At 39.8% G+C, this 25,503-nt stretch overlaps 1 protein-coding gene across 1 annotated transcript; it reads left to right on the top strand.

The window, feature by feature from the left end:
• The first annotated feature begins 1 nt into the window (after position 1).
• CAND1 (cullin associated and neddylation dissociated 1) lies at positions 2-25,503 on the top strand. The gene is made up of 15 exons (XM_081877828.1): positions 2-196; positions 6,514-6,657; positions 9,565-9,719; positions 11,667-11,790; positions 12,438-12,694; positions 12,789-12,894; positions 13,913-14,058; positions 14,536-14,828; positions 15,339-15,480; positions 16,695-18,188; positions 20,890-20,985; positions 22,240-22,409; positions 23,270-23,434; positions 24,188-24,295; positions 24,934-25,503. The coding sequence occupies exons 1-15, from the start codon at positions 129-131 to the stop codon at positions 25,156-25,158; spliced, it is 3,693 nt and encodes a 1,230-aa protein (XP_081733954.1). The 5' UTR covers positions 2-128; the 3' UTR covers positions 25,159-25,503.

The raw sequence follows: 25,503 nt of genomic DNA, 5'->3' as shown, positions 1-25,503 counted from the left end.
GCCGCCGCCTCCTCCGCCGCGCTCTCTCGCCAGGCAAGGGCCCGCCCCGTCCCACCCTTCGCCGCCGCCACACACAGCACTGGGCGACGTGGAGCCGGCGAGACGCGGCCCCCACCGGGACCATCAACATGGCGAGTGCCTCGTACCACATCTCCAACTTGCTGGAGAAAATGACGTCGAGCGACAAGGACTTCAGGTAAGGCCTCTCAGGTAGTCCGCTCCAGGCTCGGCCCAGGCGAAAGAGGAGCCTCCTCACCCTCATACCCCCGACTCACCGATCTCTCCCCCCCCCCAACTCCGCCGCCGCCTCGGCCTTTTCCGGCTTGCCCCGGCCAGACCGCAGCCGCGTCGGTTCTCCAGCCGCACCCAACGTGCCTCGGGCCTGGGTTGGCGCCCGTTGGGCAGGAGGAGGAGGCCGAGCCCCGCTCGTGGCTTTTGTGCTCCGCAGGGCTGCGAAGGGGAGCCAGGAGGCCCTGGCGGGGCCGCACAGGCATGGCTTTTCCTCGGAAAGTTGCCCGCAAGTTTGCTGTTTCCTACGCGCCCCGGAGGCTGCTCGGCATTTTGTACTTCCCATTATGCTCGTCCGTGTTGCCGTGTAAGGTGGACTTCTTTCCCCTGCAGTCTGTATTTGCAGCCTTAAAGCAGGTTTAGTTGGAACAAAAGCTCTTTTGAGCATTGGGACGTGCAGGGAGTATGAGGCTATGAATATTGCGATGTACATAGGGATTACTTTTAACATCAGCATTGGCCCATTGCTTACACACTGGCTCTGTTTTTAGTTATTTTTTATACAGTATAGTGATTTGGTTTTTATACATCAGTTTCTATTACAGAAGATGGATAAAATGTTGCAGACACACTGGTTTTTCTCTCTTTGGTGTGGTAGAGCATGCTTCCTTTCATTCCTCATTAGTAGATAACAGTAATAAGAATGTGGCCAACAAAATGGTTTTAATTTTTATCCATAATGCCATAGGTGGAATTAAATTGAACACAAATATTCTTAATCAGGCAATACAGTTGATCCTTTGAAATAGTACTTTTCAGTACATGCAGTACTTTTGATAAGAGTTTAGTATTGGCTCTAACTTCTTGTGGTTTCACATTCCTTGTCAAAGATGATCTTAGTATAATAAAATTCCTTTACAAAATGTACTTTGATACACTATATTATTACATGTGGTAGTCTTACATGTATGTGTGTAGCAGAAAAGGTATTCACAGTGTGTAGCAGAAAAGGTATTGTTCCTGTATAAGAATTTGTCATGTTTTATGTAGTTGTAAGTGTGGTAATGAGGGACGCGGGTGGCGCTGTGGATAAAAGCCTCAGCGCCTAGGGCTTGCCGATCGAAAGGTCGGCGGTTCGAATCCCCGCGGCGGGGTGCGCTCCCGTTGCTCGGTCCCAGCGCCTGCCAACCTAGCAGTTCGAAAGCACCCCCGGGTGCAAGTAGATAAATAGGGACCGCTTACTGGCGGGAAGGTAAACAGCGTTTCCGTGTGCTGCGCTGGCTCGCCAGATGCAGCTTTGTCACGCTGGCCACGTGACCTGGAAGTGTCTCCGGACAGCGCTGGCCCCCGGCCTTTTGAGTGAGATGGGCGCACCAACCCCAGAGTCTGTCAAGACTGGCCCGTACGGGCTGGGGTACCTTTACCTTTAAGTGTGGTAATGGGACGCGGGTGGCGCTGTGGGTAAAAGCCTCAGTGCCTAGGACTTGCCGATTGAAAGGTCAGCGGTTCGAATCCCCGCGGCGGGGTGCGCTCCCGTTGCTCGGTCCCAGCGCCTGCCAACCTAGCAGTTCGAAAGCACCCCCGGGTAGATAAATAGGGACCGCTTACTGGCGGGAAGGTAAACGGCATTTCCGTGTGCTGCGCTGACTCACCAGGTGCAGCTTTGTCACGCTGGCCACGTGACCCGGAAGTGTCTCCAGACAGCGCTGGCCCCTGGCCTCTTAAGTGAGATGGGCACACAACCCTAGAGTCGGACACAACTGGCCCGTACGGGCAGGGGTACCTTTCCCTTTACCTTAAGTGTGGTAATATAGAAATATTAATTCACCTGTGAAGGGCAGTAAGGCAGTGCAAAATCCTGTAGCCCAAACCTTATTCTGTATGGTTTGTTTAAGGTATTAGAAGTATTGCACCTGCATCAGTTTAATGAGCCAAGTTACTTGTCACATCTTCATACTAGTTTGATTTTGTTTGTTACTCAGAATGGGTGCTGATCCACTCTTGAAAATGTACCATATATGAGCTAGTTAGAGGAACTCTCTGAAGCTGTCACTCCACCATAATTTGGCTTGCCATTGTGAGCTCCTTCATTAATGTGCAGCTCACCTGTTGATATATTCCTCTGTATTTTAAACTTGTTGTATGCCTTTCACCTGCTTCCTTTTCAGCCCTCATGTCAGTCAGAAAATCCTTCTGTGTGTAATTGGTTTGTGGTTCTGGCTTAGTTGAGATGTGAAGGTCTGGAAGAAATTGGGAAAGTTGGGAAGACCTATTCTAATCCCACCACCACTACTTTTCTACGTCTTCCCCCCAACATATTTATTTCAGACCTCCTAACTTTGAATGAAGGACCAGAAGCGTACCCATGGGCTCAAACACACCTTCCTCTCTCCCCACCCTTTCCTTTTCAGAGCTTGCTACAATGCAGCAGCTTTATTTTTGCACAAATGGTAATGCTAAATAATCATGTTCATTTTCAAGCTGGAGTTTGAAGCTATTTGTGAACTTTGATTAATGCTACCTATGGTTAGTATGTTACATTAGCGTAAAAGTAATGTGTCTTGATTAATTCCAACAAGAGAAGGCAGGTATTTTCACAGAAGTAGGAACATAGAAACACATGATCTCACATGGCATGTGTTTTACCTATGCACTAAGCTGCTGTGGGACGTTTTGCATTTTCCTGTACATGTAAGACAGAGAAAATGTAATACCATTTATCCCAACAGCTTCTTTTATTCACTGGAGTCAGGAGGTACAGGTAGCAATCACTCAAGATCATACCTTTGGCATTTGCTCAAACTATTGGCCAGGAAAGAGAACATTGAGGACTTTCTGTACCCATTACCATTACAGCCGGAAACAATTGAAGCAGTGCACAAGAATATAAAAATGAAGTAAAATATTAAAAGTACTTGTCTTAAAAGACAATAAAGCCATTTATGCAATATAATCATTCCTACAAACTCTAAAAATGATAAAGCATTTCTACAGATGTACAATCAATATTCCATAAATGATCAGGCTTTTCCCTCTACATAATTCCATCCTCATGTCAGACATTGTGATATATTGTGATGTTCAGCTGATGATATATTGCCATGTTGAAAACCTGATATCGCCCAGTCCTCACTGGGTCACACCTCAGGGAAAGCCTTCTTAAAAAGTCTTCACTCAGTTCCTAAACATTATGATGTTTGGGCTGGTAATTGATTTCAGAGTTTCCAGTACATCTCTGGGGCATGTGGTATTAGGTGTAGCAGCATGATGGAGCCATCTTTTTCCATGATTTCTTTTTAAAAATGAAGCTCTGAAGGCATGAGCTAGGTTTGTTACAGTTTCTTCTTAAATGCTGCAGAACTACATTTTTAATACAACAAAAACATTCTATATCTTTGAAAGAAGTTTCAAGTAATTTACTGTGTGCATTGAAGATACATGCAATATGACTTAATACAAATTGTTATTGATCATCTCTTAGTTTTCACTGTCGAATTACACTTCAACATTTCTTAGAAATTTAAAATGAGTAAAAGTATGAGAAATTGCAAATCCCCTATTATAATCATCTTTAAAGTTTCAACAATATTTTGTATATATTTTAGGGCTCAGACCTTGAAATGTGTCCAGGAAAAGCAAGTAGTGAATAATTATTTGGATTGGTGGCTCTGTTTATTGAGCCTTTTTCCCACATTACACTTATTTCTATCTGTTTAGAATACATCTCTTACTGTTGTCACAGTTGGGGTGCATATGTGTATATAAATGGGTATACTGAAGAATTAGTCTAATTCTTAAAATGTGAATGGCCCTTTTGTACTTGCAGTTAATGTGTTTTGTGGTTTTGCACTCAGTAATGCATATTTGTGGCCAAAATTGGATTCCTGCCCTTGCTTGGTATTATGGATGTAGAACCAGCGGGTGATAGATTTTTCAAGATATATTCAGCCTTGCCATTTATTTCTTGCTTAAATAACTGAGTGGCAGACTGCATCTGCCTTCCTTCCACTCTTGGTGTTTATTTATTTTCTGGATTTGTAGCATACATTTTGACTAATACTGGGGTTGGAAACCTGTAGCACTCTAGGTGATGTTGGACTCCAACTCATCCCTGGCAGGTTTTCCCATCATTGGACTTAATTTTTTTATGGCTGGTCACTGTATTAAACTACAGTGAATATGTTAAAGCAGTGGTTCACAAACTCTTCTCTGGGCTACACTTTCAGAATAAAAATTTGCTTGTGCCACACAGAATTTTTTATTGATAAGAAATACATTGGGGACAAAAAAAGAAGCAACTCCTAGCTTTGCTTCATTTATAACACAGAACATAACTACTTTATAATATGATCATGGGCATCCATAAAGAATAAAACAATGCAGCTACATAAGAACATGAACAGTGGTACCTCGGGTTACAAACGCTTCAGGTTACAAACACTTCGGTTACAAGCTCCACTACCCTGGAAGTAGTATCTCAGGTTGAGAACTTTGCACCAGGATGAGAACGGCAGCAGAAGGCCCCATTAGCAAAAGCTCTAGTTAAGAACAGTTTCAGGTTAAGAACGGTTCTCCGGAACGAATTAAGTTCATGACCCGAGGTACCACTGTCATTATAAACGAGCCTCTTACATACGTACCTTAAGCAGTGCTTTTTTTCAGAGGGTTCGCAGGGGAATACATACACCTAAACATTTTGTGAATCTGTACTTTTGTCCATTTACTGTATTTATTTTCCCAGATTTGAACTTTAAAATGGTGGTTTTCTTGAGTCAAACTTTTTTTAGAAAAAAAGCACTGGCCTTAAGTATGTATACCAATGCAATGAGAGGTATGAGCTTGCAAGATCACTTGATGCTCTTGCTCTCATTTTGAAAATATGGCAACAACATCTATTCATATTCTTCAACTTAAAAAACTATATAATGCTACACTGAAATGTTTAAATGTTTCTTTGATTGTCCTTGAATCTTCCCACTACACTTGCCATCCTCTCCTGGCCTTTGAGAAGCGTTGTGTTAAAGCCATATCCATAAAACAAAGCCCAACAAGCAGAAGCCAGCTGCTGGTGTTTTCGTTACCTACCTGCAAAACCTCAGACAGTTGCTACGCTAAGATGTATAAAAAACAGTAAAGTGCTTCAGTAGCTGTCATCATTTAAGAACAAAATAATCTCTCTTAAGACAAAAGAGCAAAAAGCACGCACCAGCAGTGGTAGCTGACACAGTGCTTTCCAGACATTATGGTTTGGAACTCCCACCATCCCTGACAATTCACCATGCTGTCTGAGCTGGTGGGAGTTGTAGTTCAGAACATTTGGATGACCCGTGTTGGCTACTCCTGCTGTACAGGGGTGGCCAGGCTAGTGAGTGTTGAGGGAAACAGAAGACCCCTGTGTAATATTTGTTCACCAAGTCTCCATTAATAAAAACCACAGAAAACAATAACAGTCTTTTGTTCATGACATAGTATAAAGTTGTTTCCAATATTCTGTGCAGCTGTTATTTATTACATTTATAATATGCATTTCATTAGGCTTATTATTATTTTATTTTCATTGTTTCATTAAAATTTGTATACTGCCAAATACTTACAGGTCTCAGGGTGGGTATAGAGTTCTGCGGTGCCACCCTTCCAAACTTGCTTAGTGTTAGCAAAGTTATTATAACATGTGCCTTTGAAATCTAGAACCTATCTATGTTATAGCATAAATATATTGCATATGGTAACTTATTCAATGTAATAAAATATTACAAATTTATTAAAAGCCGCTGATACAGATACTATTAAAACTACTATTAAAATATTTGCACCCTAGTATTCTAATATTCAAAAGTAGCATGTTGCTTATCAGTTATGAATGACATCTAATGCTACCATTCTGTTTATGGATTGGATTTTGATTCAGTGGAAGCATCCACTATAACGTAAGAGTAGGAGAGGTGATTTTTACTGATTTCCCCCTTCCTGCTTCAAGTCCCCCTGCACCACCTTTCATGCCATTCTGGAAGGCCTCTCAGCCTTTTGGATCAGGGTTTGTTGGGGACACAAGTGACTGCAGTGAGGAGGGGGAACCTGCAAAAGTTCTGGGGTTGTTTTAACACTGCAATTTTGACTTTACGTGCCATCCCCAGAACGTAACCCCTGTGCAAGTTGCAAGTCAAATGTATACACTTGATATGGTTTTTAATGTAAGCCCATTTGAATATGGTTGTGGAAAACATTAACTTAGATCGTGCTGTAAATCTATAGTATACAAATTGAATTGCCTTTTCTTTTGTATAGGTTTATGGCAACAAATGACTTGATGACTGAACTACAGAAAGATTCTATCAAGTTAGATGATGATAGTGAAAGGAAGGTTGTGAAAATGATTCTGAAGTTGCTGGAAGATAAAAATGGTGAAGTACAAAATTTAGCAGTCAAATGGTATGTATGTGTCTGTGATTAGAGTTTTAAAATTCTTATTCATTGACTTGATTCTATATTAAGCATATAAGAATTGCTTTGTTTGTGTAGTCCAGCATTTTGTCTCCATAAAATGCATGATTGATGCCCCTGAGAAGATCACCAGCAGAGTATAATGGAGACAGATCATATTCTTGTTTCCTGTTTGATTACGTTTTTGGTACTGTGAATATTAGTCAGTGAAATATTGCTGTTCCTTCTGAAACTCCTGCTGGTCAATTTCATTAGTTGACTCTCAAAGAAAAAAAGATAGTATTCACTCTTTCTACACATTTCATATTTTTATAAATATCTGCAGAGATCTGTATTTCACACCTTCCCATCTGTTTGAAGGCCAAAGGTGGAGTGGATGATCACTTGATCATACTTCTTAATATCGGAACCGTCCCTGTAATTACCGTACTTTTCTCTCTATAACACGCAGATTTTTTCTCATAAAAAGTAAGGGGAAATGTCGGTGCGTGTTATTGAGCGAATGTGTGGTCCCTGGAGCCGACCCTCCTGAGCGCAGGGGCATAAATCAGGCAAAAATCAGGGAGGAGGGAGCTCCGTGAGAGAGGAAGCTGTTGCTTTCCTGCATTCTGCCTCAGGGTCTTACTGCCCACCCTCTTCTGTTTCGGTTGCTGTTTGCTCAAACGGAACAAAGAGCAGGCAAATCCCCCCCCCCCCCAGGCAAGCAGAGAAGAAAGGAAAGGATCGCGTCAGTCCTTCCTTCTAATTCCTCTCCGTGCTTATGCAGGTGGGAGAGAGAGAGCGCGAGCTGGCTGGCTTGGGTGGCTGGGTGGGGGAAAACATTTGCTTTCCTTTCCTCCCTCCCTTTAAACCCCTCTCCTGCATTCTTAGCGAGCTGCTTCTCTGCACACCCCTCTCGTCCTCCTTGTCCCTTCTGTGTTTTTCCTTCCCTCCCCACTTGAAACGTGGTTAAAAAGCATGGATCCACATGGATCCTCGGGATCTTTGCATTGGGTCACCCCAAATTCACCATCACATCACATAGCATGCCCGTGGCTACAGCCTGCACCAAAGAAATCACGCACCCACTGTTGCTGGGGCTGCAGTGCTGCAAAAACATGGTTACAAAGCATGGATCCTCGGGATCTTTGCATTGGGTCACCCCAAATTCACCATCACATCACATTACATGTCGATGGCTACAGCCTGCACCAAAAAAATCACGCACCCACTGTTGCCCGGGGCTGCAGTGCTGCAAAAACGTGGTTACAAAGCATGGATCCTCAGGATTTTTGCATTGGGTCACTTCAAATTCACCATCAGATCACATGTCTGTGGCCACAGCATGAGGCACAAAAATGATACATCCACTGTTTCTTCAGAATTTTTCCCCCTTGTTTTCCTCCTCTAAAAACAATGAGCGTGTTATGGTCAGGTGCGTGTTATAGAGCGAAAAATACGGTACTACTTAGCTAGTCTACATATAATTGTATAACAAAGGAGATAGTGTTTGGTTTAGATATATTTAAAAGCTGGATAGTTGTGTCATGGATAATGGACATGAATTTAAAATAAATTATTAACTTATATTTTCCTCATGTGAAAATGCAGCTTGAAATAACCTACTGAAATTGTTAGTAACTGGTTTGGACATGTCACAAAATATGTTAGTTAACAGAGTACAGTGGTGCCTCGCAAGACAAAATTAATCCGTTCCGTGAGGCTCTTCGTATAGCGGTTTTTTCGTCTTGCAAAGCAAGCCCATTGACAGCTTAGCGGATTAGCGCTATTAGCGGTTTAGCGGCTTTTAGTGGATCAGCTGTTAAGTGGCTTATCAGTGGATCAGCTGATTAGCGGCTTAGCGGCTTAGGAAAAGGGGGAAAAAGGAGGGGGGGACCCGCAGGAACTCGCAAGACATTTCGTCTTGCGAAGCAAGCCCATCGGGAAATTCGTTTTGCGAAGCGCCTCCAAAACGGAAAACCCTTTCGTCTAGTGGGTTTTCCGTCTTGCGAGGCGTTCGTCTTGCGGGGCACCACTGTAGATTATCACTCTGTTTTGTGATGTGGGGAACCCCTGACCTGTAGACTTCATTAGCCCCAGCAGGCTTCTCCAGTTGATCTGTGAGGCCATTTTGGCCAAGCCACACCCACTTGCCCTGCATCAGACATAATATATGATATCAGGTATGGGACAGGTAAAAATGTGGCTCCATTCTGAAAGTGGGGTTTGCTGGCACGTTTATCAGCAGCACCTGAAATCAAACCACATGTGCAAAGGGGGGGACTCCTTGCCTGATATTTGCTGTTGGATGATTGACCTATCAAATTTGTCCATGGGTTTTGGGGGCCTGGGGTGGATCTGCACATAGGGAAAACCACTCAGAAATTAAATCGCTGTAACAACCACCACAAAAATGCTATGGAAAATCACAAAGAATTTTTTTTACTCTCCAGCACCATCTGGTGTTGCATGTTTATTATGTATTCAAAACACTTTTTTGACTAACGGAGCTAAGTTCCAATAAATTGTTCCATATACATCCTGTAAATGTGGCATTAGTTGCCAACTTTGAGAATGTCCCAGGTTGTTTTATAAAATTATATTCGCCCGAATGCAGGTTACCATAGATTGTGCAGTCAACTCCTGGAACTGTTCGAAAATCGAGACGTGGCTTCCAATTGGCTGCAGGAGCATCCTGCAGCCAATCGGAAACTGCGCCAGATGTTCAGCTTCCGAAAATCATTCGAAAACCGGAACACTCACTTCCAGTTTTCGATGGTTCAGGAGCCGAAACATACAAGTTCCAAGGCATTCGGCAACCAAGGTACGAGTGTACAGGTAAGTGAATTTCTAACATTTTAGATGTGATGAATTAGTTTTTAAAGTGTATTAAATGCTGTTTTGGTTTTGTTACAGCCTTGGGCCCCTGGTGAGTAAAGTGAAAGAATACCAAGTGGAGACAATTGTAGATACCCTCTGTACTAACATGCTTTCTGATAAAGAGCAGCTACGTGATATTTCAAGCATTGGCCTTAAAACAGTCATTGGAGAACTTCCTCCTGCTTCCAGTGGTAATTTCTACTACTTCTCTATATTTAGTCACTTCTCTTCTAGTTCGATATTGATTAATGAAATTGGATTCAGTTGAATTCTAGCTAACACTAAGATTTACTTAACTTGGAGATAAAAGATTTTTCTGATGCCATTGGGGGAATGGTAATTTTTGCCCTTAGATGTTCTTATTGTGTTCTGATTTTTAGCTGAGGTATTTGTGTTTGGAGAAGAGACAAGAGGAGTTCAAGAACTAAAGCTGGTGGACATATTATGGTCTTTGGTTAAGGTTCTGTGTATGGTATTCTGTAACACCATTATGTTGTGCAGCATGGCCCAGGATTTATGCCTGAAAGTGTGCAGACTGTGCTACAGTCGTAGTTAATTCCCCCCAGTAAGGTTGTGTGGTGTAATTGATGCTTTCGCTATGTAACATTTGAAGTTTCACAAGGATGGCAGTCTACAGTAATTCAGTGGGCCTCTGGGTCAGCAACTTTGTACCTCATTCCATTCTGTCCAACTGAAGGTTTTTCTTGGCCCCTTTGATTCATACTGATTCTCTTCTGCTGCTTACCGGCTCTTGTTAATGCTAGCTATTGATCATACCAAGAATTATACAAAAATATTTCTAAGTTTTAAGGCACAAACATTTTTTTCTGGGGGTAATTCACCGCCTGTTGTAGCTAACGCTGAAACTAGTGTTTTGAATTTCTCCTCTTAAATTAAATATGAATCCTCACCTCGAGGAAAAGAGTCGTTCAGTCTGGTTTTAATCTCAGACTACTTGTGACAGTACTTTTAGAAAAGTGAAAATAATGGAAATAGAACATATTGAATCCAAACTGCAAAAATCCACAATTCAACCTGATTTTATTTTTAATGGCCTTCAGTTTGGGATCCTGATTTTGCTAGTTGGTCAATGAATTTCCTGTATTAGGAAAGGAGTGCTACTACTGAGTTTCTGTGTAATTAGTGTCTGTGAAAGAAACACATACAATGAAGTTCAAATTACAAATTAAAAGCTTGAGAAAGTACCATTGACTTTTACAATAACAGTGTTCCCTTTTGGTGGGGGGCAGGTTTTACAGAAGTATAACAAATATTGAGAGAAAAATTAAGAGGGCCTTTTCAGTAGTGGCACCTGCACTGTTGAACACCCTCCCATCAGATGTCAAAGAGATAAACAATTACACGACTTTCCGTAGACACCTGAAGGCGGCCCTGTATTGGAAAGTTTGTAATGTTTTGCTGTGTTCTGTTATATTCTGTTGGAAGCCCCCTAGAGTGGCTGGGGCAACCCTGTCAGATGGGCAGGGTACAAGTAATTTATTATTATGGTTATGATTGTTACAGACCAGTGATAACTGTACATATTCAGTGGGCACAGAATGCTCAAAGAAAAATTAAACAAAACTGGGAGGGGATGGAAATGGAATGGAATATCCTCAGCAGAAGCAACCAAGAGTTCAACACTTTATTGAAATTCTCACTTGTAAAACAGTAATAGAAGTCTTTATATATGCAGCTGTTCTGCTTTACTAGCTAGTTTCTTCTAATATACTGCTTCTAAATAATCCTCAGTGAAATTTGAGCCATGATCAGGAATGCAGGGAGAGCTTTACTCATGGATTGCTCTTACTGGATTATGGTGTATGCATGTGTGTGTGTTTTCCTGCATTACCAGAGTTCAGATTACTAGGCAGTAATCAGAATGAAGTGGACTCTGCTCCATGAAGGTTTGTCATATTAAATTTGTTAGTCCTTACGATGCCGCAAGACTGTTAGTTGTTTTTGCTGCAACACAGACTAACACTGCTACCCACAATAATTGGTTCTAATAAATCGTATCACGAGATAACCCACACTTGTTTTGGAAATGGCTCAAGTTCATACCAAGTTTGTTACATGTCTTGTGAAGTTGCATATATATGCTGACAAAATGTTATTATGGTATTTCCCAATTCTAGGTTCTGCATTAGCAGCTAATGTCTGTAAAAAGATCACTGGGCGTCTTACCAGCGCTATCGCCAAGCAAGAGGATGTGTCTGTTCAGTTAGAGGCCTTAGACATCATGGCTGATATGCTAAGCAGGTAAACATGTTAAAAATGCTTGTAAACAATAATTCCTTTAAAAAGTTGTGTAATGTTCATATGCAGGTCAAATGTCTGGAAACTTTTTATAGAAGAGAATGTTAATGAAGCTGAATGAGTGCAGAGTTGTTAAATGCATAATAAATGTAATCCTGAAGCTGAATTTGCATTAATTATTGCTTCCATTTTCAATAATTGAGAGAGCTTTTTGATATTTTGGATAGAGAAAAGACAGCTAAGAGATACTTGGGGAAAAGCTTTGAAGTGTAAATTTAGGGGGAAACCTGGATTAAGATCATGTCAACATATTGCACTGTTACTCAGAAATCTATGCTTGCTGCCAATTTGTTCGAGACCAAATTGAAGGTGTTACTATTAGTATAGAAAGTTGTTACAGCTTGGGACCAGTATACTAGAAGGATTGCCTTACCTTATAGATGTCTACAGAATTGGCACTTTTACAAGTGCCACATAATGTTCATGCTGCACTTGTAGGAAATATGCTTTTTAGTTTGGCAGAACCTATACTCCCTTCACCATTGACTTTAGGCAGGTCCCTTTCCTGTACTGTTTATAAAATTTAAAAAATGGAAATGCCCGGACAATATAATTTGTTTTATTCTAACTTAATTTTTGTCTTTTTTAAGGCAAGGAGGATTGCTCGTTAACTTCCATCCTTCTATTCTGACATGCCTGCTTCCTCAGCTGACTAGTCCAAGGCTTGCTGTGAGAAAAAGAACCATCATTGCTCTTGGTCATCTTGTTATGAGTTGTGGAAACATAGTGTTTGTTGACCTCATTGAGCATCTGTTGACAGAGCTTTCTAAAAATGATTCCATGTCAACAACAAGGACCTATATACAGTGTATTGCTGCCATCAGTAGGCAAGCAGGTCATAGAATAGGTAAATAAATTTGCATATTATTGAAATCTTCCTATTTTTCACATGAAATGTTAAATGTTCCCCATGAATGACTGTTTCTGTTTTCTGTTGTCAGGTGAATACCTGGAAAAAATTATCCCTTTGGTAGTAAAATTCTGTAATGTAGATGATGATGAGCTTCGAGAATATTGCATTCAAGCATTTGAATCTTTTGTTAGGAGGTAAGGTGGTAATAGGTGCACTTGTTTTTTCCTGGTTAATTTAACAGTATGAAATAAGTTGAAAGCAAGCTTTAGAGGCACTGAGAAGAGGCTCTGGTTAAACATGGTGGGAACCCTTAAATTGTTAAATTGCATAATATTTTGAGTGTCATTGGTAGAAATTAATTTTTTACTGCTTGCATTGCTATCTTTGACTTTAATGCAACTAACATCTCCCTAGCATAAATAATGCAGCTATTGAGAAGTGGATTCTTAAAAGTTTCTGTTCAAATCACCACTTCACAGGATACATAGATATAGCTCTTATGATGTGCCAATGCTACAAAGTAGCGTTTCCCCAAAGCATCAGTTGCAGTGAACATGTGCAGAGTCTGATTCTGTCTAATATGTGATGAAAACATCTGCATAGGAATACTTTGCTAAATATGATCTTCCGTGTAATTTAGAATAGAATGTGGGGATTACCTCGGAATCAGAATCCTGCATTGCCCTGCCACTCATCCTTCTCTGCCCCTTCCCCCAGTTGCTTCTGTTGCTTTGTAGCGGAGTGGGAGAGGGCATCTAAACATCCAGATTCCAGCCCTTTTGGGGGTTAGATGTTCCTGGCATGCACACCTCTAAATGAGAGGAAGTTGCCCTAGAAAGGGCATTGAGAAGAGATAGCACGTTGTGCACTGGCTTTGCTTGGGACTTGGCTTGGGAAGTAGTACTGACTGTGCCCAAATCAGCACATAAGAAATTCATTTGATTCATTGATAAGAACAGAACAAATTCATTTGGGTCACTTTCCCCAGATTACTCTGGCTCTCTTGGGATTGCCACCCAGAAGCCCTGCCCTCCCATTTTATCCTGAAAATCTTGATTCTTCACTAGCTTGGCCAGATAGAACCACTTATTATATATTACTTTACCATTGTTCTATACAGTTTTGCTGATAGACCCAGTTCAATCATATAGCAGTACTGAGTGATGCTTTATTTTCAGTAGATTCCTAATTAATGTTATGCTTATTATGCAGATGTCCTAAAGAAGTTTATCCTCATGTAACTACCATTATAAACATTTGTCTTAAGTACCTTACATATGATCCCAACTACAATTATGATGATGAAGATGAAGATGAGAATGCTATGGATGCTGATGGTGGAGATGATGATGATCAAGGTGAACTTGTGTGAAGATTGAAATACTCAAGTATCTAAAGATAGCACATACAATTATTAGTGCAGTATTCTAAATGAAATGTTTTCATAGTGTAATGGCAGAGCTTTCTTAGAAAAGGACACTTCAGCCCGGTCTTTATGAAAGTAATTTGCCTCTTACGGTTGGAGGCCAGCAGGGAGTAACCAAATTTTGTAAATTTTAAATTGCAAACTGGCACTTATAACTAATGGGGGAATGATGTGAAATGTTCAGTGAAGTGAATGTTCCAAGAAAAATCCATTCCTTTTAATGAGGTTTACCTGAGAGCAGTGATTGTCAGATTGATAGTCATTGATTTGCCTAGTGTTGCTTGTATGCTTTGTTTGTATTTGTATTAATACCCAAATAATAAAATACAAAGTGATCTCTAGGCTATGGGCTTTAGTTATGATTTTATATATAACACAGAAACCTTTTATTTCCTCCCCACCCCAAAAGGGAGCGATGATGAATACAGTGATGATGATGACATGAGCTGGAAAGTTAGACGTGCAGCTGCGAAATGCTTGGACGCTGTAGTCAGTACGCGACATGAAATGTTACCAGAGTTCTACAAGACGGTGTCTCCTGCTTTAATTGCTAGATTCAAGGAACGAGAGGAAAACGTAAAAGCAGATGTTTTCCATGCATATCTCTCTCTTTTAAAACAAACGCGTCCTGTGCAGAGTTGGCTCTGTGATCCTGATGCCATGGAACAAGGAGAGACTCCTTTAACAATGCTTCAGAGTCAGGTTGGTGGATAAAACATTGATATTTTGTAAAATAAAACGCCATATTGTTTGCTCTGGATAAACGTGAGAAAGGGGGAAACATTAATTTGCACCTTTCCCTCAAAGCAACGTGTTTTAGAAAGTTTAGGAGTTTTACTGTCTTTATAATCTAGAGCTTTTGGAATTGTGCTGCTGTTGACCACTTTTGATGCCGAGTGGTGACTGCCTGCTTTCATAATGCGACATAGAATTTCTGTCTCCCCCCACAAGCCCCCTCTGTGCCCAAAAAATCTGTTGGGGGGGAGGAGGAAGGAGAAACCCCATTATGTGAGCAGATACTTGTTTGTGCTACTTTTAAGCATCTTTGCTATTTTTGAAATCTGCTGGGCTTTCTGCAAAGTGCCAAAAGCTTACTTCTGTCTGAATGTCCGTGGTCCTCATACTTACTTAAGAATCACACAAAACCTGTCGGGTTGTATATATAAAAAGTGCTAACTGCTGAACATTGTAACAAGTATATAATAATTACAGGTTCCCAACATTGTTAAAGCCTTGCACAAACAGATGAAGGAGAAGAGTGTGAAGACTCGTCAGTGTTGTTTTAACATGCTAACAGAGTTGGTCAATGTCTTGCCTGGGGCTCTCACACAGCATATTCCTGTACTTGTCCCAGGTATGAAAAATACATCTCAACATGTTGTAAAGTTTTAACCTTGACATCTGGTAGTGCTTTGAAGCATGCTTATATATTTTGCATAGAAGTGGCATATTATTAGAATTTTGGTTCTCATGTAGTGTACTATGTGTGTGTATTTTACCAAGCTTTCTACAACTATATCTGTACGTTTGCTTGTTCTCTATTGAATTTATTCCTGTACATTGCAACTGGAGTTCCTTGAGAAAGATATTCAGATAGAAGAGATGCTAATAATTGATATTTCTGTTATGGTTGGTCATACAGTTGTACCTTGGAAGTCGAACGGAATCAGTTTCGGAAGTCCGTTCAATTTTCAAAACGTTCAAAAACTAAAGCTCCTGCAGCCAGTTGGAAGCCCCAACGGATGTTTGGCTTCCAAACAGTCATTTCTGGGTTTGTAGCATTTGGGAGCCAAAATGTTTGAGAACTAAGCTTTTCAAAAACCAAGGTATGACTTGCTTGCAGTTTTTTATCTGTGGCTTCAGATAAAACATAAAATGCATACAGAATAATGATTCGAAATGGTATGAGAGATAGAAATAATGTGAAAATAATGTGAAAAATATAACCAGGATCAGGGAAGGAGTAATGCGAGTCAGATTGTTTTTAGCAAGATTGTAGACCTTTATTGTGATTGGAGACAATATGCAAATGTCATTAAACTAGATGTATGCATCCAAAGCCTTGGTGGCAAGCCTCCAAACATGAATAGGATTAGGTCCAGGAATCATTTTGTCTTCCCTGCTTCATTCTCTGGCAAACCATATTCTTTTAGTAGCACAAAATTTTTAGATTGGGTGGCTGCTACTAAGCTATTGTAAAATCGCTTGACTGCTAGGTGCATGAAAGAGCAGAAACAGGCCCAAGGAAGCTCTGATTTTGAAGGATTGCTGGTATGGTTACAGTTAGAAGCGAAACCTAGATTGAATCTGTTGGGTTAATGGGATTTGTATAAAAGGCTTTGTTTGGAAAGATGAGTTCTGAGTAAAAAACTGAGCCAAGAGGAGGTTCAAAATTAGACAAAAATTTTGCTCTTAATGAAAAATATTGGATAAACCATCAAATCACCTTTTCTTATCTGCGCTACTTAAGTATAAGTTCAGAAACTTACTGGTTTGTAACCTGCTTTAAATCAGCAAATGTGCTTCAGATATACAATTGTGTGAATTAACTCTTTATTCTTCTTACAGGGATAATTTTTTCACTGAACGACAAATCAAGTTCTTCTAATCTGAAGATAGATGCTTTATCGTGTTTGTATGTGATCCTCTGCAATCACACACCCCAAGTTTTTCACCCTCATGTTCAAGCATTGGTGCCTCCTGTTGTGGCATGCGTTGGAGACCCATTTTATAAAATAACATCTGAGGCGCTGTTGGTTACCCAGCAGCTTGTGAAAGTCATCCGGCCTCTGGATCAGCCTTCTTCTTTTGATGCAAGCCCTTACATCAAAGATTTGTTTACATGTACAATCAAGAGACTCAAAGCTGCTGATATTGACCAGGAAGTAAAAGAGAGGGCAATCTCCTGTATGGGTCAAATCATTTGCAGTCTCGGCGACAATCTTGGCTCTGACCTTCCTAGTACACTTCAGATCTTCTTAGAGAGACTAAAAAACGAGATCACTCGGCTAACCACTGTGAAGGCTTTGACTCTGATAGCTGGTTCTCCGCTGAAGATAGATCTGAGGCCAGTTCTAGGAGAAGGTGTTCCTATTCTTGCTTCTTTCCTCCGAAAGAACCAGAGAGCTCTGAAACTAGGAACTCTTTCTGCTTTAGATATATTAATCAAAAACTACAGTGACAGCTTGACAGCTGCTATGATTGATGCTGTCCTGGATGAGCTTCCACCTCTCATCAGTGAGAGTGATATGCATGTGTCACAAATGGCCATTAGTTTTCTGACCACCCTTGCTAAAGTTTATCCTTCTTCTCTCTCGAAAATCAGTGGCTCCATACTGAATGAACTTATTGGGTTGGTGAGGTCACCATTATTGCAGGGTGGAGCACTTAGTGCCATGCTAGAATTTTTCCAAGCTCTGGTTGTGACTGGAACAAGTAACTTAGGATATATGGACTTATTGCGTATGTTAACGGGCCCAGTGTACTCTCAGAGTACAGCACTTACTCACAAGCAGTCTTATTATTCCATTGCCAAATGTGTAGCTGCCCTTACACGAGCATGCCCTAAAGAAGGACCAGCAGTAGTGGGTCAGTTTATTCAAGATGTTAAGAACTCAAGGTCAACAGATTCCATCCGTCTCCTTGCTTTGCTTTCTCTTGGGGAAGTTGGACACCACATTGACTTAAGTGGACAAATAGAGCTAAAATCTGTAATATTGGAAGCATTCTCCTCTCCAAGTGAAGAAGTGAAATCAGCAGCTTCTTACGCATTGGGCAGCATCAGTGTCGGCAACCTTCCTGAGTACCTCCCATTTGTCTTACAAGAAATTACTAGTCAACCTAAAAGGCAATACCTTCTGCTCCATTCCTTGAAGGAGATAATTAGCTCCGCAACAGTGCAAGGCCTCAAACCATATGTGGAGAGCATCTGGTCTTTGCTCCTGAAACACTGTGAGTGTGCAGAAGAGGGTACCAGAAATGTTGTTGCTGAATGCTTGGGGAAGCTTACTTTAATAGACCCAGAGACTCTGCTACCGCGCCTTAAAGGATATTTGCTTTCAGGTTTGTAAACTTTTAATATCTTCATGTACTGTTTTGGGATACCACTCACAACTAATTTCTCCAGAATGGTCCTATTCAGTTGTAATAGTTTCAGACTGGAGTAAATTGATTGTGGATTTGGTAGAAGAGAAGGATTTCTTCGGTGCATGTCTTAAACAGAAATTGTAACTCTTAAAAACTGAAAACTAAGTTATGTTTTGCGGGTAATAAATTAGAAAATGTCACCCACTTAAGAGGGAAGTATTATAAGGATTTTTCAGACCAATTCAAAAGCACTGTACAAAGAATATTACACAGAGATGATCTATTTAATATTGTCCTGCCAAAAGGATTGCAACAAGGATAGTTTGAGATCAGTCAAAGTGATATTTATACTGACCGATAGAAATTAGATTACCTATGTCCATATATTTTTGTGGAAACCCCTTATGTCCAGGTGTTGATTCTATTTCACCATTTTTGTCTGTCCTGATCATCTTTGATTCATCTGGGTGACATTTTAGCTATGTGATTGCTTATGGAGATAAAAAGAAAAACAGGGGGAGGAAGTTTTCAGCCTACCATTAGCGAAAAAGGTTTGCTAATTCCATGTGCTACAGTTCTTATTGTAATAGAACAATTGGCCATTGCTGCCTAGACAATCCTAGTGGAACACATTTCTAGTAGATCTGCGACCCATTTTTTAAATTGAATTATTCAAACAGAAACAAACAACGTCAGACAATATAAGCTAAATAATAAAAACCAAGACAATACGTTCTGTTCATACAAATGTGGCAGGTTAGTGATCCAGGCCAGTGCTCAAGACATTCAAGCAAATAGATGTGTATAATGAATCCAGATATCAGATAATTTCACATCTTTTTTGTGCTTTTGGAAGGTCACCAGCTGAGTTCTGTCCCTGTATGATATGGGGAGTAGACCTCTTCCAATATTGAAGTGTTAGATGTTTAGCCACTACAAATGCCCTTAGAAAGAAGTTAAATTGTCCCTTCTGTCAGGGTCCAAAGGACCTGTACATAATTCAGCAAAACATTAAAATCTGAGAACCTAAGGTCCAAAACCGTATTTATGTGGCTGCCGTGGCCCAATTTTGTTCGGAATAGGGTTGCAGATTTAAATAAAATTCATTTTAAAAGGGGATTGGACAAATTCATGGAGGAGTGGCTATTAGTCATGATGCCTATGTATCAGAGCCAGTATATCACTGTACCACTTCTTGGGGATGAGAAGCAGACAAGTGAAGTCCTAATCACTCATAGACATCTCAATGACCACTGTGAGAACAGGATGTTGGGCCTTAGGTCTGATCTAGCAAAGGTTCTTTTTATGTTCTTATCTGTATCATACTGCAGAACCCATATGGCTGATAATAGTAAGCAGAGTACAAAACGAGAGTTTAAATCTTAACTTAGCTATCAAGCTTACTGGATGACGTTGGGTCAGTCACCATTTCTCAACTTCTTTCACAAGGGGATAATTATGTACACTGAGCTGAGCAATTTGAAGAAAGAGCAAAGTTAAAAACATCAGAGTTGGTGGCTATCGCTACAGAATCCGTAGCTTAGCTATGCTTGGTGTGGTGAAGTGCTTCAATTGTCTAAATATGACAAGCCAAAAGTCTATGCTTGCTCCTAACTTATTTTCTTATTTGAAACATGATTAATCAGCTTCTCTAGAAACTGTTTAATAGGCCTTTGCTTTGGGGTGTGCATGCCAAAGGCACAAAATTCATTATTTGCTTATAGAAAAAAAAATCAAAGTTAGTATTATTTGCCGGATATACTTCACCATTCAATGTGTCCCCAGAACAACTTGCTAGATATGAATTACATAAAAACAAAATAGAGAGATGTAAAAACAGTAACTAGAAAAAAGGAAACAATGTATTGAGGATAAAATATCCTGAGAAAATATGGACTGAAGTTGGCAATGCTGCTATTATTGAGATATTTGTTTTAAATGTTTAATCACAACATACTATCTTAAAATCATAACTTTTTACACTCAACTTGGAATGTTTTTAACATCTTGAACCCCATGACATTCCTGCAGTGTATCTGTAAAATTGTTGTGTTAAACTGACAGCTTCAAATCGGAAAGGGGGTTCTTCTTAGCAGAACTGCTACTATAATACCCACTAGCCTAGGCTTAACATGCATAGAACCTAATTTTGTGTTCCATCATGTATACCTGCTTGACTAATTTAAGTCCATTGATTTCAGTGGATTCTTATATAGCATTTGTCTTACCCACTGAAACTAATGGACCCCACTAACTGAAGTCCTTTGATTTCAAGTAGGCCAACTCAATGTTTGACTTAGTTGGAGACAGCCCTCGGAGATCTGACCTGTTTATATTGTTTTTCTTAATTACCTGGAGTGATTGCCCCCTGTGATGTGGTAAACTGCTTTTGAATTTAACATTAGGAACCTTTCAAATTCTGCTTGTAATTTGGCATGGGGGGGGGCAGCTGTTGAAAAAAAATATTAATTGGATTTGTGTGATTCATTTGCGTAGTAAGTAGTTTTTTGAATCCCCACTAAGGAAAATGCTGCAGGATGAATTATGTAATAATAAAATACCAGTGTTTTAAAAAGTTGTCATGGTTATTCATAAGCATGATGTTTTTGTAATTGCATACTACAGCATGGGACAATGAGGACATTGTTCAAGCATTCTGGTTAATTTTTCTTATTAGGATCATCATATGCTCGAAGTTCAGTGGTCACTGCTGTGAAGTTCACAATCTCTGACCATCCACAGCCCATAGACCCATTATTAAAGAATTGTATAGGTAAGTGAAATTGCAATCATTTCAAGCAGTGCTATTTACCTTGAGATGACATATTTTCTTCCATGTGTGCATGTGAGTGTGTTTTAAAAGGTCAGTATTTTCTAGGTACCAGTGTCAAATGTAGCTTTTTCAGGTCTGGGGAAAAAGAGGGTGACTCAAGTACTTGAGATTTCCCTAGCAAAGGATAATGCTTCCCTTTTAGATAGAAGCAGGGATTCCCCCAGCTTAAAGCAAACTCTTTGTTTAAACATGCTCATTAATTTCTGTATTGTCTATAAATTTATTCAAAGCTATGTCCAATATTAGTGTAGCACAACAAATGTTCGCTCAAAGATGCTGTAATAAAAATTGAGAATGGGTTGTGCAGGTGCAGTATAATCGCTGCAGTCCATGAATGAGGCTTTTTGTGGAGTCATTGAATTGTACGTAGCCTAAAAAACAACAACAACCCAGCCTTTTGTGGCTGGGAAAGTAGATATGGTAGCTGGAAAAATCTTATTCTTTTTAAAGTCATTGGTTTATCTTATTCGTGTTTTCCATTTCCTGTATGGTTTCTTTGAAACATGCTTTCCCCTTAAATTGGATAATTAATTTCTTAAAGTCCTGGAACAGGGCTGTCTGAGACCATGAACTGTGAAAACTGAAAGTGGCAGTTTTCAGAAGATTGTACAGTGGCACCTCGTGTTATGTTACAAATGCTGCAGGTTACACGGAAGTAGATGCTCCTTGTTGTGACCTTTGCCCCGGGATATGAGCGGAAGCCGTGGTGCGGCAGTAGCGGGAGGCGCCATTAGAGAAAGCGCGCCTCATGTTACGAGTGGTTTCCTGTTACGAATGGACTTCCGGAACGGATTGAGTACGTAACACGAGGTACCACTGTACACATGAAGTTCTCAAAAACTTCTCACAAACTTGATGAATTATCAAAGTAAATTGCTTGTTCAAAAGGTAAATATGCATTGGAATGATAATTGCTGCCGTATTTCACAAAAAATGTACGCAAACCAGTTAGTACAAAGTACAGTTATGCTTTTGCAACATGTCGTAAGAGGAAATGTATAAGGAAAGTGAGACTCGCTTTTCATTTATAGTTAGTGTATTGTTGTTTGTCACCTGTAGCCCATTTTTTCCATGAGATGACATACTAATCCAACCTCTCCTAATCAATTGGGCAGGGGGAAGCTAGTGGGAAGTTCAAAAGTGGCAAATATTGAACAGGAGCATATGCTGATAACTTTCTTTAAACGATTGCAGGTGACTTTTTGAAAACATTGGAAGATCCAGATCTGAATGTGAGACGAGTAGCTCTGGTAACATTTAATTCAGCAGCACACAATAAACCATCACTAATAAGGGACCTTTTAGATACTGTGCTTCCACATCTTTATAATGAAACAAAAGTGAGAAAGGAACTAATAAGAGAGGTATGTAATCCACTCAAGTTACAGGGTGAGTAAGCAGTGGTGTTCAGAATAGCTAATGTTTTCTGTTTAAGTATTTTTGTGTTCAGATCCTCGTGCAAGTTCAGGCAACTGTTTTTTGTACTGATTAGGTGGCTAACTAAAGCAGAGTCCTTCTGGAAAGTTTTGCGTATGAGTGCTTTTACCTAGAATTATTGAAGAAACTCATCATATTTTATATGATGATAGGAGTTTAGCTTGAGTGAGGAACGTACACGAAATATAATTTGAAAACTGCCATATTGTAACAAATTTCAATAAACATCTTTCATAGTACCAGAAATGAAAATACAGGGAAGGTATTGAGCTACTGGAATAAAGAGCAATGCAAAATGTTTTGTGTTCACTACGTGCATTGTTACAAAGGGAGCCAAGCCAAATGAGTCATGTCCCAGAATCTCTTCACAAGTCATATAGGTTTTCCCATACAATCAGCTCCAATTTAATTTTAATGTGATTCATCTTACTGCAGAATTGTGGGCATACAGAGTGTAACTTGCAAATTCAAAACCTACTCTTAATTGTGAAGGGAAATTCAATGTAAGAACATAATTTTGAAAACTCAAGTTTGCTTGCCGCTTAAAAACCAGGTAAATAGTGGCAGGTGGTGGGTTGCATGGCTTGGGACATGGAAACTTGCTGTTGTCGGAATGCACACTACTTTCATCAACTTGACTTGAAGAACAATAAATATGACCTCTTGCTTTAAGAACTTTTCCTTGAGGCCATAATGCTCCTTAGTAAATTCTTACTCAGCGTATTTCATTAGCAACTGATGACTAAATGTATTCAGTGCGTTTAACAATTTCTGATCTGATTTGCAGGTTGAAATGGGTCCATTTAAGCATACAGTTGATGATGGTCTTGATATCAGAAAGGCAGCTTTTGAGTGTATGTACACTCTGCTAGATAGCTGCCTTGATAGGCTAGACATCTTTGAATTCCTAAACCATGTGGAAGATGGTTTGAAGGATCACTATGATATTAAGGTTAGTGCTTGTTATTTGTTTATATGTGTATTTGTACACACATATACATATGCATATACATATACGGATGCAGATATTTCTAAGCTAGTTGCTGAACAATTGCAATAAAACAGTAAAAAAACAAAACATGGAAAGGTGGTATTGGCTTTGTACAAAAATTAATGAAAGCTTTTCCTACCTTTTATTCTGTCCTCAAGGTAGGGCACCTAATTCCTTGTCAGTGTGATAGACAGTTGTGGTTATCCCACTTGCTCAACAAGTCTCTATTTGCGCAAACATGATTTCCCCTTCCTATTCTCCTCTGTCCCGCCTCCCTGCACCACCACAGTCTGCTCTGGAGGAGCACCTAGGGTGGACAGCAAAGGAAAGGAAGACTAAGTCTGCTGCTGCTTTTCTTTTCCCTGATTTTGTGCTATTATATGGAAACTCTTTTTCTTAAAGATGATTCCTTCTACAGGAAATAGCCATTGGTAGTCCAGAGGCTTCCAACAATATGAATTACAGTATATTATCAGCTTTGATAAGCAATTGTTTCCAGTTCAGCATGAGTTTGACTAATAAAGACAACATTCAAATGATTGGTTTGGTGGTAGAGAAACATCAAAAAGTATAGTCAAGAGAATATGGATCCTGGATACTGCTTTTTCTCCCTATACTTGTAGAGTCACAGTTAGATTTTCTGATACTTAGAATCTGTTCTTAGCAGTGGCCAAATCTTTGTTATTTATGCATTTTTTATTTCTTCTTAACCAGATGCTAACATTTTTAATGCTGGTGAGACTGTCTACCCTGTGTCCAAGTGCAGTTTTGCAGAGGCTGGATAGACTGGTTGAACCCTTACGTGCTACATGTACAACCAAGGTATTGTGTGAATTGAATTGGTTTGAATTAGCCTACAGGATAATTGTAAAGCATAGTCTCATATATATATTATTTTGGTCACAGACTCCGTCTTGGAAAGATAATCTTTTGAAGCCACTATTCTTTCTCAGCATGCTGTTTCTCTCTTTCACCCAGTTTTTTCTCTGATCATATTTTGTAAGCAGCTTTCATATGTGGCTTGTGGTCCTGTCTGTTCAGAGGTTTCTTCACCCATGTGTTACCTACCATAAGAAACTTTCAGTTATTATTTCAGTTTATACCTAGGAATAGTCTTTATTGAAGCAAAAGCAAGAACTGTGCTTTAGATAGAAGAAAGAGAACCCTGATTTCTAGCAGCCTGTTTTTGTGGCTATATGCTGGCACTTTTGTTTTAATATTGAGGCTTGTCTAGACAATGTTGTCAGGGGTAATAGTTCAGTAGTTAGTGAATCTCTTAAGCTGGCCACTATTATGTAAGGCTACTAGACATTTCATGCATTCTTGTTTAGTATTCTCTGTTCTGCTGTCACTCAGCAAGCGGACATACTATCTGATGTGGGTATGCGTACATTTGAATAGCTTTCTAGATAGATTTTACTGTTGAATTTATATAATATGTATCTTTTTTAACTAAACAGGTAAAAGCAAATTCTGTGAAGCAGGAATTTGAAAAGCAAGATGAACTGAAGCGATCTGCCATGAGAGCAGTAGCGGCATTATTAACCATTCCAGAAGCAGAAAAGAGTCCACTGATGAGTGAATTTCAGTCACAGATAAGCTCTAATCCTGAGCTTGCAGCCATTTTTGAAAGCATCCAGAAAGATTCGTCATCCACTAATTTGGAATCAATGGACACTAGTTAGATACTCAGAATGGGAACCATTAATTTGAACCATACGATGCACTGAATTGACAAGTTAAAAACAAACAAACAAACAAACAAACAGAAAAGTATCTAATCTTCACAATGTTCCATTTTACCTTTATGGAGACAGTTTGGCTTTTTCCCATTGTTGCTTTTTTTAGCATTTATTCCAGAAATATGTATTTCCATAACTCAAAAGTTGTAAACCACTCAAGTTTTAGTGGATTTGGACACACATTAAATAGAAATAAAAGGCTAAAACGCATGGTGTATGGAAATAGATTCCAACATCTGTTTGCCCTGTAATGTTTAGGATTAAAAGTTTAAAAATTTGTGACCATGA

This window comes from Podarcis erhardii, assembly GCF_964252035.2.
Source record: "Podarcis erhardii genome assembly, chromosome: 10".
In the NCBI taxonomy this organism is placed as follows: domain Eukaryota; kingdom Metazoa; phylum Chordata; class Lepidosauria; order Squamata; family Lacertidae; genus Podarcis; species Podarcis erhardii.
This window is presented reverse-complemented; position numbering and strand designations above follow the sequence as displayed.